Here is a 15,787-nt window from a genome sequence, read left to right on the forward strand (position 1 = left end):
CAAGAACAAACGGGGTTATAAAGAATTATAATAAAAATTTGGAAGAAAATGGAAAGCAGGCATACAAGACAAAAAATGTGAGGAAAAAATGAGCAAAAGAATAAAAAGAGAATAGTAGAAAAATTGTGAGACTGCAGGAAATGAGGTTAAAGAGGGGAAAAAGCACAGGAGGAACGGCTGATCAAGGAATTCAGGTCTGTGGGCATAAATTTTGTGAAAAATTAAGGAAATGGTGAGACAGTACAGCATCACTTGTACATACACAAATTGGCTTAGAAATGTCTTACAGTAATTCACGTCACATTGCTAAGGAATGCGTGTAAAGTTAATTGAATTTAGAAGTGATTTATATCTGGTTAAGATTCCAATCTCCTTTGTTGCAACTGCTTTGCTTAAACTGAGACAAACTTAACAACACACAAATTAACATGTTTTACATACTAAACAGACAGTGCCTGTTGGGGAATAAAGACTAAATGAAAAATGAACGTAAAATACATTGGCAGTTTTAACTCTTCATTCTTCTACTTGTCTAGCTGAATAAACATGACTAAACTGATTTCCTCAGTTTAAAAGCAGATGATTGGCTTTAAAAGTGTGTCTAAGAATTCTGACTATCAGATTATCATTTTTATATCCAAATAAACTATTGATCTTGACAGAAATTCATTGAAAAAAACATATTTAAATGAACTAGTTAAATTATTCTGTCCAAATAAACTGTTGATCTTGACAGAAATTTATGGAAAAAAAAAAAATACCTGTATTTAAATGAACTACAGTATATTCTCTCTGCTCCATTTTTCAGACATAAGAATTATCAATGGATTACTGACAAAAAAAAAATTTCTGATTTTATTCCTAAAATGAAGGAAAATTCTGTAAAAGAGCTGTCTTCAATTATATGAAGAAAAAACCCCCAGAAATAATTCATAATATTGTCTGTTACAATTTTAGTGTTTCTGTGTCATGTTTTGAAATAGTATGCAAACTCTCATCGATTTTAAAAATTAAATCAACTGTCAAGCTACACAGCAGCAATTCATGCCTCAGTTTCTATGCATTATATTGAAATTGAAATTCAAGCTTCAAAATATTAACTAGGAAGGAAAATGAATAGTATGACTAAGCAGAGTAAACATTTCTCCATAAAACAAAATAATCAAAGAGCAAATAAAATTTACCAAATTAAGACAGTCAAAATAAGAAAAAGTCATGTCATAAATTAATATAGGAATAAAAAGCTTAACATTCTGTGGATATTTAACAAAAAAGGGGAATGGAAAAATATATACATGCTATATCATCAAATTAACAATTGATATTGGATTACTGATATTGGCTAGCCCTTTGTGTTTGATGTAACTCATTATTGGATCTTTTCTTTCAATGTACCTTAAGTATTAAAAGTCTGTAATGTGCAAAGTCAAAATTAACAAATCTCTCTCTCAAAATGAATGACCAGAGTTATACCTTTTGACACATTTCTGCTTGAAGCTGCTTCTCTATTTCTTTTCTATATTCCTGAAGTTTTACTTCTAAAGATTCGTATTTCTGATGCTGGGGATAAGAGTCTGCAAACTGTTCATCAATCAGCTGAAGCTTCTCAGCTACAAAAAGAGCAACATATCCATCATAATTTAAAAACAGTCACCACAGTTATCCTACCCAGGACTGTAGGAACCTGTCTCTCTGTAAGAAGTTCCTTAGTTTACTGAAGTAGCACTGTCACAGAAAGACGCGTGTAGTACAAAAGCAGAGGCAGCACAGAAATGCCATTTATCAGCTCTATGCCCCACAGCATGTACCTAGGAGGAGGCACTTAGCTGTTTAGGGACTATCTGTGGTATCAGTCATTCATTCTCTTTATCACGGATGGACAAGAATTTTCTTTTGCATGCAAATTTTAGGTTCTTTTGTATTACTGACTGCATGTATATTATAATTCAAGAACTCCCAGTCTGTGCCTAATTTTCACTGAAACACTATCATAGAAAGAGAGGCGTGCATTTATGTTTTCCAGAACATATTTCACCATATAACATTTACATTGCATCTAAGACATAATAGTTCTTAGCGAAATGCCTAAGAAAACATCCGAGTGATTAAAAAAAAGAAAAAATCGTAACAGGACTTTTGTCTTATTCTAAGAAAGGTTAGAAAACCAATGTACTAGTGATAGGTATGACCTTTACTTATTATTACTTTAGGCTGCATTTGAGTAAGTGGTGAATGAATACCACTCATATCATTTATTAATCCACACCATTTACCAATATGAAAATACTTGGGGAGACTTGCTTGCAGAGGTCGCACTTACCAAGAGATGCTCTGTAAGGAGGCACTGAGGTTGTCTGAGTTTCTGTGTCATGAGTTTCCTTACTTAGATGGTGCTCTGTAAGTTCGATTAAAATCTGCATAAGAAAACCTATCAAGATCAAATATATTAGTTAGATCTGATTTCATACCAAAACTGAATTTGAGCCTGTAATTAATGAATTTATTTTCACTGGACAAGAAAACCTATTCAATTTACAGAAAGAACCAAGTATTTAAGTAAAAATCTGTACTAGTAAACTATTAAGATTTTAAAATAAGCATAATCCAGTTGATCTCATTCTGCAAAAGCTCTCTTTTTACGACTTTTCCTTTCATCCATGTCTCTCTGTCTTTCAATATCATTTGAGAGAGCAGATTATTACTACTTTAATTATGAGGTCATTAGGCAACAGGGGTCTCTGAAGATCAAGCTACTTCAGGTTATGCAATACAGCTAGATTTCATCATGCAGACATAAGAATTATTTCTTATATAAACCAACAGAAAGTCAAATAAATCTTTAACTAGTTTTTGAAGTAAATTATGCAAGCTAATACAGTCAGTTATAAACACAAACCAAAATCTGAGTTTGCCAAAGTTAGTGAGAAAAGCTTCCGAAGAACATTATATTTAATACCTGATTACACATTTTCTTCATATTTCTAATGTTCAAGTAATTTATTTTGTTGGTGAATGTTAACACTTAACCCACACCACAAATAAGAGTTGGATAATCCTGAAATATAATATTCATCATCCTGGTGTACTGCAAGTTTCAAAATTCAACTGAATCTATATAATTTCATACCAACATACGCTCAAGAAATTTGAATTTCTATTGCTTGCATCTTAAAAATGAAGCTGACACAATTATCCTTGTCTGCATCATCTATAAACATCTTGTACCTTTATTCTCCTTCTGAGTTCCTGAAGTCTGTAAGAAACAAAAGATGTTTTAGCCAGTCTATTTCATCACAACTGAAATTTAAGCTTATTTTCAAGATCAAACTAACTTTACCAGTGATTTGTACAGACTGGATTTTGGATTGATCCTCATTAATTGAAGAAGATCTTGCATAGTCCACAGCTTGGGGGGAAAAAAAAAAAGATAAGTTAGAAAAGGTTAACTAATTTAAAATAATTTCAAATATTTAATACACTATTTTACAGTTGTAGAATGTTTTCCACTTGAGAAAGATCTGTTTATCACCTTGTAAAACCATTTTCAGAAGCCTGCTGTTCTAGTACAACATTTACTTATCTCCACTACCTAAGACATATGGCAGCCAGTATGTGGCTTCATGATCAACTGAAGCTGTGAAAATAGATGGGTTTACTTCCCCCTCACCCTGGATATATGCTCTTGCTACTTTCCTTGCCTCTTTTCATGATTTATCATATAAATCAGATGAGCTCACTAAGCCAAATGACAACTAACAACTCCCTAGGTCAAAAAATTCATTTTCAGTTGGAAACAACTTCACTGTAGCACATACTCACAGAGAGGGCAAGAACTGCCTTTTTTACCCACAGCTTGTAGTTAGAAGAGTTTAAACTGAGCATGAACCACACTTTCAGGGAACTGAACGGCCAAACAAGAGGCTAGCTTTAATTGGGATGAGTTCCCCAAGCGCTCTGCCGCACAGCCTGACAAATGGTCATGCCAGGCTGTGGCTATGGGTGAAGCAAGCGCAAGGTTGAGAGGCTTGTGGCGTTATTGCCAATTTAAAGTATTCATGAAAATGGCCCTGAATAAGGAAATCTTTCATGATCAGCTGTATTTGTGTTTGTATTTCACTATCACAAAAGAGGATTGTGTTCATTTCTGTTGGAATGTGACAACTCCCAGAAAGCAAAGCTCCTGGAAGTCTTAGAAGGGGTATATTACTGAACTTACCTTCTTCTTCTCAAATCCACTTTCTGGAAAGAAAACAGAAAGCGAATACTCATAGCCACATCTCTGTAGATGATCTGCCACCAAACTATTGGAAGCTGTGATCAAAAGTGAACAGTCATCACTTGGAACAGCCTGTGGCCGAAGTTCTCCACTTAAAATTGGGTGCATTAGTTCATGGATTAGCTGGTTTCGGAGCTGTGTCTGATACAGAAAAGACATGATATTCTCAGCTTACATGTTATTCAACGAGAGATTTTATTTTTCAAAATTCTTGGGGAGTCTCATTTTACTTGTATGTATGTCTCATATTACAACCTACATAACAGAAATGGTCAGACTACCTTTGGCAAAATTTAGAAAGGACACCGTGCCTTTCTTCAAAACACTCTTACGGTGGCTACAGTGATCTTTGACTTTCCCTCAAGATGTATCAAACGTAGGACTGAAAAGAAGTATTGTTCTCAGTCAAGAACTCACTTAAACTCCACTCCAGTACCCCCAGCTTAATTTTTAGATCTCCCTCCTCTCTGGCTTAAATAAAGCCTGCCTGATGTGGCCTCAATTTCAGGTGTACTTGGAAAACTCACTAATCCTCTTCCAAACCTCCTATCAAGGAGCTGCCAATGCCATCAAAAAAGCAGATGGGAAAATAAACGGGAAATTCAATGTCTTTAATATCAATTATTTTGTAGGGAAGCAAAAGAGTACTAATGAAAGAAACCTACAGGACTAATAATAATTAAACTGCATCTCTTATTATTTATTTGCATTCAATGAGTTACAGTAGAGAAAAAAAAGAGTAATCTAAAATTCTTTTCTAAAATTCAAGTCTCCCTCCTGCAAAAGAAATAAGTAATAATTTTCATTATATAATTATACAAATTGTTTATAACGTACTAAGAGATCACGACAGAAATAATGTTTTAAGCTTTCAACAGCAGGTATGCAACAGTGACAAAGCTGATTAAAGTAGTAGTGTGTTACCAAAAATGGGACAAAATACTTACCAAAACTTAACAAAGCTAGATTGTCAGTCCAGCCTTACATTTTAGCACAGCCTTCTACAGAAATTAGGCTGTCAATAGAAACAAAGACAACTGAAAAAATAATTTTCCTTATTAATTTCTGAACTTGTCTACTTTCAAACAACTTTGACAGAGATGACGTTGTCTCAAAAAACAAGGGAGCCCAGCAATCTCTTATACATTTTGTGACAAAGTGCAGGTAGAAAACACGGGGCTAAATCCCCATCCCTACTATGGGAAAGGAAGGCAGAAATCGGCTGTTGTATGTTGGCTGTTCAGCATACCTGTAGCTCCAGATCCACTCTGCCTCTTAACAGAAGCAGAAGTCAGATCAGACCATGAGAAAGTTGAGAGTATTCTCATTAGAAGAAGTAATTCATAAGAAACCCATAAGAAACCCAACTGTAGTAATTCTTCAGCTCAGAAAAGCTACAAAAGCTTTAATACAATGTGCAATCCTCTAGATGAGGAAAACAAAGCAGGAAAATAGACTTAAATAGCATGCCACCTGGCCAACTATTAGTTAAGTCAAACAAGACAAGAAATGGTTCAAGCACTGCAAGCTTGGTATGGAATATGTTGAGGGAGAAACAAGTTTTCCTGAACAGGCAATTCTTGGAGGTAAGATTAGCAATGGTATTCTTAAATATAGATCTTGATTTTCTTTTTTTTTTTTTTAAAGGAATTTGACAAAAAAAGCAGAAGCTAAAAAAATCTGCTGGTGACATGGAGATGTACATAGGAAGATCAAGACATCATAAAAAAAAATGCAATGATGATGTTTAAAGTCTAGCAAAACTGAAACCGCATGAAATACATTTCAGCATTTAAGGCCTGATACAAATTTCTGCTATAACATGAGGGATATATTGCTTCAAAAAAGCAAGATGTGGAAGTGTCAGTCAAACAATGACTAGCACTACAAATATAACATGCCTCAAAAAGAGATATATACAGCCTTCCACAGACTTTCCCAGAAAATAGGGAAGAATTAATATAATTTTAAACTTTGCCTGGAAAGCTCAAAACAGTCATGATCTATTCCCTTTAAAAAAAAGGGGGAAAGACTTCAAAGTGATGCAGAGGACTATTGGGGTAACTGGCAATGAGACTACTGCACCTTGACTTGCCTAGCATTGTGGACCAGAACACTGAAGAAAAGGTATGACTGCTGCCTGTAAATCATCAACAGGAGTAAGAGCTACTTAAACTGAAGGATACTTTCAGCCCAAGAAAAAAGGCCAGAGCAACCATAAATAAATGCAGGCTACAAAGCAGAACAAAGTTTCACTCTTGAACACAACCATATTCTAAGACATTCTCCAGAATGAGCAGACTGGGAGAAAATAGCTCAAACAGTGTTAAAACAGAACTGGAATATTTTAGGAAGATAATTCCTATAGCGTGCTTACTTATAGTAGGTAATAAACAGACTCTGTGACCTAAGAGATCCTTCCCAATCCTGTATTCTCATTCACTCCTCTCTTTCCTGCTTTTTTCTCAAGCATGGAAAATTTCAAAGACCCGATACAGGCCTTCAACCTTCCTTAAGAAAACTCTTGAGATTAATCCACAACAAAAAGTACTTCTGTTTATAAAGAACCTCTGAAAAAAAAAAAAAAAAAAAGCTGAATACAGATTAGGCTGTGGCAAAAACAATACATTTGGGGAGAGTGGGAAGCACATTTATTAAGCATGACTGTCACTGCTTTCAGTGTTAAGTAATACAGCGAATCATAGCACCTGCTGAAAATAACGCACACCTTAAGTGTGTCCAGTACACCTCGGTTCTTAAAAGTCTGATAGAGCCTTTTCCGGAGTTCATCTTGGGACAGCGTCTCCCTTTCAACCGAAGCCATCCTGCCCTACAACATCAGAACAAAACAAAAAAAAAAAAAAAAAAAAAAAAAAGGCATTACTGAGTCCTGACTCCCAGCGAGACCCACGGCCAGCGAGACGGCCAGCGCCTCAGCCGCCCCAGCCCCCCCCTCACGCAGGCCCAGGCTTTGCCGGGGCAACCGCCCCGCTACCCACAGGGAGGGCGGCAGCTCCGGCCCGTGCCGCGCCTGGGCCCTCTGTCTCCTGCCCGAGGAGCAGCAGCGGCGGGCGGGGCCCGGAGCCGGCGGGACCCGGAGCCGGCAGGCACTGGCAGCGGAACCGGGAGCGCCGGGTCAAAGCGGCGGCTCCCGCGGCGGCTCCCGGCGGGCACCGGCGCGTCACGGGGGCGCCGGATGTTGGGCGGGACGCGGGGTGGCGCTTCCGGGCGGCCGCGGGGAGCCGTTGGCGAGCGCACGTCGCAGGGTAGGCGGCGGGCCCGGGCCCCCCAGGCCCGGGCCTCTGCGGCGCAGACCCCACTTCCCTCTCCCGCCGGTTCCGCGGGCACCCCCCGCGGCGTCCGATCCTTCCCCTGGAGGCGGCAGCCCCGGCGGGGCACGGGGGAGCCGCCGGGAGCCTGGGCGGGCCTCAGGGCGCTGGGGCGCGGCGCGGGGGGGGGGGTGGTGGTGGTGTCACTCCCCCCGGGTAACTCTGGAGTCCCCGGGGATGGAGCCGGGGCCGTGGGGCTTCTCCTTTTTACTGCCTGCCTGTAGGGCCCCCAGGGAGAGACGGGTGAGGCGGGTGCACCACGTCACTTCATGGGATCGTTGCCGTCCAAGGCACTGGGGGGGCTGGCAGAGGATAAATGAAATCGTCAGTCGGTTGCAGAGTAAGCGTTTTGAGGTAGTAGTAGCTAGGCTCACTTCCAGGAGGTGTTCTGCCTTCTAAGGATATTTTTCTCCCTGTATGAGTATAAATGTGCATGCCTAAGAAAGTATTTCTCTTTAGCCTATGGTAAATACTATAGGAAGCACGTTGGCAGATTTTTAGGGGCACTTTCCCATGGATTTTTTATATAGACTCATCAGCGTGTCTGTCTTTTCTTGTAAGGAGTACTGTTTTGAAGAATGTCTGGAAGTTTCTACTTCGTGATAGTTGGTCATCATGATAATCCCATATTTGAAATGGAATTTCTGCCTCCTGGAAAAGTAGAGTCCAAGGTGTGTTTTTTCCTCTGTGATACACCTGTGATGTAATTATGGTGCATTTTCTTTTATAATTTTACAGTGTATTTGAAGCATGACCAGCATGTTAAAAGTGTTACTAATATTGACTGTTTTCTACAGAAACTTTGTCATAGGGAGTAGAACTCAAGTTCTTGAGTCTCTTAAAAATTCTTTGCCAGATCATACTAGTTCTTCATAAAACATGGTCTCCTTACATATTTGATGCTGTATGGTGAAGAATATATATGCTAGTCATGCTTTGGTCATTGCTCTTAGTGTTTAGAGCTTTTATAATAGCTGTTCATTATTTAAGGCTATTTACTGTCCTTCTCTATTTTAACGCATCTGTATCTAGTAATAAAGTAAGGAGCATAAATTTGAAAGCTCTATTCAGTCCTTTATTTTTTATGCTATAAAAAAAATCTTAAACATCTTCAGTAGTCATACTTGCTTTTCAGTAAGAAAGATTTAAATCGTGTATTGATAAATACGAGTTTGAAAATGTGAGAAATGTGAGACTACTCAGTAAGTAGTGTTTCCAGTGGGAAAAGAACAGATCTATCTATTGAGATATGACATTGAAGAAACAATAGACTTCAGAATAAAAGTGTGTCAGTCTGTGAGTGTGTCCAAAAATGGAAGTATATGCTGTCACTGATTTGAACAGCATGGCATCATCTGTAATTTGAATTGGTGTCCCATAAAAGATCATAAATAAGGCTAGTCGGACTAGACTTAGTGAGTGTGAGGATGTGACACATCCGCAATAGTGGAAAAATTAATTTTCTGCATTTTGCTAATGGATGTAACTTGGCTCGGGTAAGCTTCTTGTCTGGCTGAGGTTGAAGTACTAAATTTTCTCCTTAAGAGAGTATCAAAACTTGGATGTGCAGTGAAGGAGAACTAGTAGACATTGATACGTTTTGGCAACAATTGCTTCTGTTTCGAGACATGCCATTTCAGAGTGAATTCAGTGCAGATGCACAGCTGCCTGAAGTAAGGGGTTTGCGTAATGGATGTGGTAAATCAGCGTGAGCTTTTGCCCCTTAAACTTCATTATTTAATCTCTTCTTCAGTATGATTTAATGGAAGTGGCAAAGCTGTTAATGCCCTGATGGAGGAAAAATATAGTACGCTGAGGGGTGTGAGAGTGGCATGAATAGCATCCCTATATTATGAGAATCAGTGCAAGTCTACTTATGTTTCCAGTCTAATAGAAGCTTACAGTATCGTTTAGTCCCCCGTTTCTTCTTGGAAGATGTCCTACAGTATTCTAGTTTGTATAGAAAGTAAATGGCTCTTTCCCCACATGACTCTTGCAGTGTTAGGGCCAAATGCTGTCATTACTCTATGAAGGCCGTTTGTGTTTATTATACGAAGAGGTGTAATTTACATCTGCAAGCATATATTTAATACCAGTTGCAGGATGTTTTTCTGCACTAGGTTCTTATGAAAAAGAAAACCCCCAAACCAATTAAAAAATCCTATGTTTCTAAGCAAATAACCTGAAAAAACAGAATCTTTAGGTGAGAATGTTATCAGTGTATCTGTCCTCTGTACCTCTGCTTTCCCCATCTGCCCCCCGACTTAGACACATCATAACTTGTTTCTGGCAAATTTGAGAGAGATGTTACGGTCCAGAAAATGCTGAATTGCTGCAAATTTCACAAAAACAGGTGACTGGAAAGCAGAGAAAAATATTTTTATCGGGGCCTTCATTGTGGAATAAGTTTACAGTGGGAGATGACCCATTGGTAAACAAAATAATTCATGCTTGAATTTTGAATTAATTTCTGGGCTATAGATATAGGCTTTATTGGTTTTGTTGCTCTCAAGACTGTTTTTGTGATGACCTTTTTACTATGACCTTTTTTTTTCCCTTGAAACCAAGTGTTGGTTACAATATATACGTTTCTTAATTACAGGATGGCACCTATGTGACAGAAAAGAAGGGTATATATAACTTTACGTAACTTGAGCACTAGTTGTTTAGCAACTTGAGCAAATTATTCTTAATATTTCTCTCCTTTCACTGAATGACCAATCCTCTGTCTCCTGGAAATACATTAGGATGATCATCGCCATCTCAACCAGTTCATTGCCCACGCTGCTCTTGACCTAGTAGATGAGAACATGTGGCTTTCTAACAACATGTATCTGAAGACTGTGGACAAGTTTAACGAGTGGTTTGTTTCTGCTTTTGTCACAGCTGGACATATCCTTCCCTCTTCCCTTTCCTTATATTTATATAGGAAAAGCCTTTTGCCAGAAAGGGACAAGTTAGATAAAATGAGTTTGGAACAGATTTCTCTGGCTATTCACCACTATTATTGTCAGAGAGTCACCAGCTTCACGATGAAGTAAGTTGGGACGCACAGCAGTTGTTGAAAATTGGGACCAATTAGAAAGGTGGATTTTTCCTTTTGGAGGAGCAGAAATAACCTAATGAAATGTGGAGCTCACATGGAGTAGAGAAAAGAGGAGTGAGAGGGCAATAATATGAGAGAGTCTGAGTAAGCTTATATGATTCTCTGTTCCCATCCCTTTGACAGTGCTGGAGAGGAGAAGCAGGGATAAACGTGCTTGGTGTCAGTCACACCCATCTTGAAAATATGGTGTTGAGGCTTGATCAGGTAGTCCTAGAAGTGTTTGTTGTGAAACATTTGTTATACATAGCAAGTAACATTGAATCTCATTTTAACTTCAGGGATATATGGCAAAGGTGCTGAACGCATTGTCCGCACTCAGAATTGTCTAGCTTTAGAAAGAATAACTTTGAATAGAGAGGTGATTATTTTTATTTTCAAATAGGGGAATTTTAAAATATAAAGGTAATGCTTTCTAAATTTCACTGCTCCAGTTAACTACTTTTAATGCTTCCTCCTATAGTCCCTGCTATTTCATGTTCAGCTATTTTAAGTATATGCAGAATTAGGTGTAAATGCTTATCTCAGGATCTGTTAAATGTCTCTCTTCTTTGTAAAAGTTAAATTTTCCTTAATTGCTTTACATATGAGATTTATAATGCTTCATGATGTAAGGCAAGAAGATGGAATTAAGAACTTCTTTAATGATGTATATGACTTGTATATAAAGGTAAGAACCCACTTCTTATGGTCTCACTGCAGTATTTGTAAGTGTGTTCTGCTGTATGTGCTCAGGCATGACTGTATTAGTGTGTTTTCTCATGGGGACCTGTGTAAGTGGAGAAGCACCCATGCAGTCCACATTAGCCAGGGTTGATAACGTGACATCAGGGCTTCCTCAGTGTTCCTCAGGGCTCGGTGTTGGGACCATTTCTGTTCAACATCTTTATTGATGATCTTGATAAGGACATAGAGTGCGTTATCAGTAAATTCGCAGACGACACCAAGTTAAGCGGGAGCGTCGAATCTGCATGAGGATAGGGAGGCACTACAGAGAGACTTGGATAGGTTGGATTGGTGGGCCAACGTTAATGGGATGAGCTTCAACAAGGCCAAGTGCCAGGTCCTGCACTTGGGCCACAACAACCCCATGCATCGCTACAGGCTTGGGGAGGTGTGGCTGGAGCTGTGTGGAAGAGAAGGATCCGGGGGTTCTAATTGACAAGTAACTGAACATGAGCTGGCAGTGTGCCCAGGTGGCCAAGAAAGCCAACGGCATCCTGGCTTGTATTAGAAATAGTGTGACCAGCAGAAGTAGGGAGGTGATAGTCCCCCCGTACTCTCCACTGGTAAGGCCACACCTGGAGTATTGTGTCCAGTTTTGGGCACCTCAATACGAGAGAGATATCGAGGTGCTGGAGCGAGTGCAGAGGAGGGCAACGAAGCTGGTGAAGGGCCTGGAGAATAAATCCTGTGAGGAGAGATTGAGGGAGCTGGGACTGTTCAGTTTGAGGAAGACAAGGCTGAGGGGAGACCTCATCACTCTCTACAGCTACCTGACAGGACATTGTAGAGAGGTTGGTGCTGGTCTCTTCTCACAGGTGATTAGTGACAGAACAAGGGGGAACGGCTTTAAACTCCAACAAGGGAGGTTTAGACTGGACATTAGAAAAAAATTTTTCACAGAAAGAGTGGTCAGACAGTGGAATAGGCTGCCCAGGGAGGTGGTGGAGTCACCATCCCTGGATGTGTTTAAGGGTCATTTAGATGAGATGTTGGGGGATATGGTGTAGGGGAGACCTTTGTAGAGTAGGGCTGATGGTTGGACTCGATGATCCCAAGGGTCTTTTCCAACCTGAATGATTCTGTGATTCTATGACATAAAGGCTGTATTTTCCATTAAACAGAGTAGATTTTTCTAAATTGTGATAAACGGTGCTCTTTCAGAATTTATTCTTCATTTTAGTCCAGTGATTTTTGGACAGTATTGTGGCATTAATGGTGATAACGAAAGCAAAGGACTGTTCTACAGAAGGCTGGCGGGAGTGTTTTGCTCTGAGAACGAGTAGCCTGGTGATCCTTCCACTAGATGGGGCATCGGGTGATGCTCATGTATTTCCAAACCAGACATTCCCACCAGTGTCGTGATGGATTTGTTCTGAGAAGCTGGTACTAAGGGATGGCCGCGTGCATGTATGGGGAGAATGTAAGGGCCTGGAAAGCGAGTGGCTGTTTAGGAGCTCTGTGCTCTTAAAGTGATACGAAATAGGCTGAAAGCTAACAATATAGTTGCCATTTGAAGTAATATTTTTTCAGTGCTGGACCTTGTGCTGTTTGATGAGTTTTTCTTCTTTCCTCAGTTTGCAATGAATCCATTTTATGAACTCAATTCTCCTATTCGATCCAGTGCCTTTGAAAGGAAAGTACAGTTCCTTGGGAAGAAACACCTTTTAAGCTGAATAAATACATTTCCTGAGTGAGTGCTTTTTCCATACTTTCCTGATTATTTGAACTGTAGTTCTTCAGGTTAGTTCTCAGCATGTTTGATACTCATCTTCTGAAGACTGACAAAGTGGATGCTGAAGCAGCTTTTTTTCTTTTGGCCAATACAGATTAAAACAGCGAAGCCTCTCTGACTTCAATTCTAATTCAGACATGGAAAGAACCAAACTAAATTTACATGTTCAAGCCCACCTCTTTCCAGTATCTCTGCAAGTGCTAAAATTTTCTTTTTGAAAATATATTTAGAGTAGGGTTTCTGAACCATGGAACTATTTGTTGAGCTTTCAGAACAGCATTATTTGGCCTGTGTGGCTACTATTCTATTGTAAAATGTGGTTAGAGACCCTTTTGCAAAACTTACCATCATTCCAAACCAGTGAATTTTAAATGGGTCATTTGGCATATATTTACCTAATATTTTGGTTGTTTCACAATCTGTTTCCTTTTGCAGCAAATCTGTATAAGCTATCTTCTTGGACTTCTTTTAAAATGTCTGAAAAGTAATTTCCAAAAGAAATGGCATGCTGTTCTAGGAGGCACATTTTGCATAGTCTGTATAATTAAAGGGACCATGTGTATGTGCTTTAAATGTATAGTCAGTCATTATTTCTTTGTAATTTACACTTACTGCTAAACTGTCGCTGTAAAATACTCCATGAGAAAAAGAACATGATATAAAAGTTGCAATATTTACCTTAAATAAAATGAATGATGCAGTATGGGTGCCTGTTGAGTATACTCTAAATGATTTAGGAGAAAAGTAGATGATCATGGTAAGGCTACCTTTATTCGTGGGGTGACAAGTGAAGATGGCAATACTTGTCTTGCAGTGTTATTTCATAAAAACTGCATTGTACAGCATTTTGATAGTCATGTGATCTTATGTAAATCAACTGATTTTTTTTTTCTGCTATATACATGAAAGCATCAGAAACAGACTTGAGGTAAAGTATTCTCATTCATATCCATTAAGTTGGAGCTCTTAATGCTGTTTTCCACCTCCTCCCCAGTAGCATGATGGATGGAAAAATACTAAGAGTCAAGATTCACTGAGGAAATACTTATGTTAAATAATCATATATGTGGCAGTTAAGAAAAGTTTTTGGCAAAGATGAAGGATTAGTGCCAGGAGTTTCCACCATTTTTAGAAACTGTGGGGTTTTTTGATAATTGTATTCTTTTCTGCAAGCACACAGTAGGAAGTTATGTAAAATGAAAGCATTTTACATCTTGCCTGATCTCTGAAGGCAGTTAGCCAAATGGTGCCTGTTCTTATGCCCCCCATACAGTCTTTCCCCTTTTCTTCTGAATATAGCAATTGTAAAGGGGAAATGCAGTCTCATAGGTCCATCTAGGCTTTATGAAAACAGGCTGTTACTGGCCACAGGCAAGGGAGAACTATGTGCTAATTCATTACATCAATCATTATAGAGTTTGTGGTGAGGAATGTTGCCTCAGGACAGAATTCTGAAGGACCCGGGCTAGGTAGCTGTGATTTCCCCGTGTATGGAGGAACACTTGTTTATGCTTTGGTTTGTGACTTTTTACAATAAGCTGAAGGACTGCTATCTGTAAGCAACAGATGAAAGTTACCTCATGATCAATGATAGCCACAAATCTGCTCCAGGTCTGAAAGATGCAGTTCTAGCGTGCATCAGAAAATGAACAGTTCCTCAACGGACAAGGCAGAAGAGAGACCTTTGCAAGTATTATATTCATGCCCCATCTCAGAGGCTTAGGAATAATTCAAATGAAATCTGTTGCCGTGTGAGAAAGCAGCAGTAACTTGTATTATACAATAGAGGCAACAAAAAAGTGTGAGTTGAAGGGACTGGAATTACCTTATACAGTACAAAAATCAAGCATAAGGAAGTGAGAACATTAGCACAAGCCTTATAAGAACAAGAACCAGCCTTAATAAATCTAGGCTAGTAATGCAACTTAGACTCAACTTTACAAGGTTTTGTTGCTGTTTAGGGAACCTGTCATATGACTTAAAGTAAGATCTGTTCGAGGTACAGAGCAACTGTTAAAGCAAGCAGCCTGGTTCTGGCAGCAGTCTTACGCAAAGCATCTACGTACTTTTCTGTGAGATGAGCCGTTAGCTGTCCTAGCTAGTTCCTTCTGCCCCTTCCCATTTTGCGTAGCTTTCATCAATCCCACCAATTTGCCATGACAGTATTTTGCTCCTTTTCAAGGACATCTGTACCTTTGCATACGTATTACACAGTATACGCTCCATCACTTTACAGAATTCTAAATACTGCTAACAGGACCCCCTAATACTTGAGGTACATTAGTACTTGAATCAAATCAGTGAACTGAAACATAAGCCACAAGTGCCTACCTTACCTTCATAGTGAACAATAAGTTTTCACAGAAAGTACAGAAATGCCTGTTATTAAGCGTTATGGTTTTTTCTTTTGTACCTATCATCTACATCTGCTTGTCATAGGACTTCTGCTTCTTTCAAGTACCTGACAGCCTACCTCTGAGACCGGATCATGACCTCAACGTAATTCCTATGTGGTCTTAATTTACCATAGCACGTAAACTCCCCTTTATCTTTACTAGCCACTTTCACGCTTAGTGTACAGTTATGGTACAGCAGCAACCAGGGCACAAGTAATACAATTC

General features: G+C 39.1%; 2 protein-coding genes across 8 annotated transcripts in view; one reads left to right on the forward strand and one right to left on the reverse strand.

Annotated features, from left to right (window-relative positions):
* The window catches only part of OFD1 (OFD1 centriole and centriolar satellite protein), a 33,931-nt gene extending 26,487 nt beyond the window's left edge, over positions 1–7,444 (reverse strand). For 2 of the 6 annotated variants that reach the window (XM_074814779.1, XM_074814778.1), the window contains exons 1-7: positions 7,276–7,444; positions 7,005–7,106; positions 4,217–4,417; positions 3,338–3,406; positions 3,226–3,253; positions 2,321–2,428; positions 1,474–1,610 (exon numbers count right to left, since the gene is read on the reverse strand). In XM_074814779.1, the coding sequence (XP_074670880.1) occupies positions 1,474–1,610; positions 2,321–2,428; positions 3,226–3,253; positions 3,338–3,406; positions 4,217–4,417; positions 7,005–7,100 (639 nt within the window). In that variant the 5' untranslated portion in view covers positions 7,101–7,106; positions 7,276–7,444. Of the gene's footprint in view, positions 1–1,473; positions 1,611–2,320; positions 2,429–3,127; positions 3,254–3,332; positions 3,407–4,216; positions 4,418–6,984; positions 7,107–7,275 lie in introns of those variants that run through there. The other 4 variants (XM_074814781.1, XM_074814782.1, XM_074814783.1 and 1 more) reach the window with 4 other exon arrangements.
* A 41-nt stretch (positions 7,445–7,485) lies between these two features.
* On the forward strand, positions 7,486–13,869 carry TRAPPC2 (trafficking protein particle complex subunit 2). 2 transcript variants are annotated; one of them, XM_074814812.1, is made up of 5 exons: positions 7,486–7,542; positions 8,167–8,276; positions 10,353–10,495; positions 11,291–11,378; positions 13,009–13,869. In XM_074814812.1, the coding sequence occupies exons 2-5, from the start codon at positions 8,184–8,186 to the stop codon at positions 13,105–13,107; spliced, it is 423 nt and encodes a 140-aa protein (XP_074670913.1). In that variant the 5' UTR covers positions 7,486–7,542; positions 8,167–8,183; the 3' UTR covers positions 13,108–13,869. The 2 variants fall into 2 exon arrangements, with proteins under 2 accessions (XP_074670913.1, XP_074670914.1); XM_074814813.1 differs by lacking the exon at positions 7,486–7,542 and adding an exon at positions 7,631–7,945.
* The last annotated feature ends 1,918 nt before the right edge of the window (positions 13,870–15,787 follow it).

The sequence above is a fragment of the Strix aluco genome, chromosome 2 (assembly GCF_031877795.1).
Source record: "Strix aluco isolate bStrAlu1 chromosome 2, bStrAlu1.hap1, whole genome shotgun sequence".
Taxonomy (NCBI): Eukaryota; Metazoa; Chordata; class Aves; order Strigiformes; family Strigidae; genus Strix; species Strix aluco.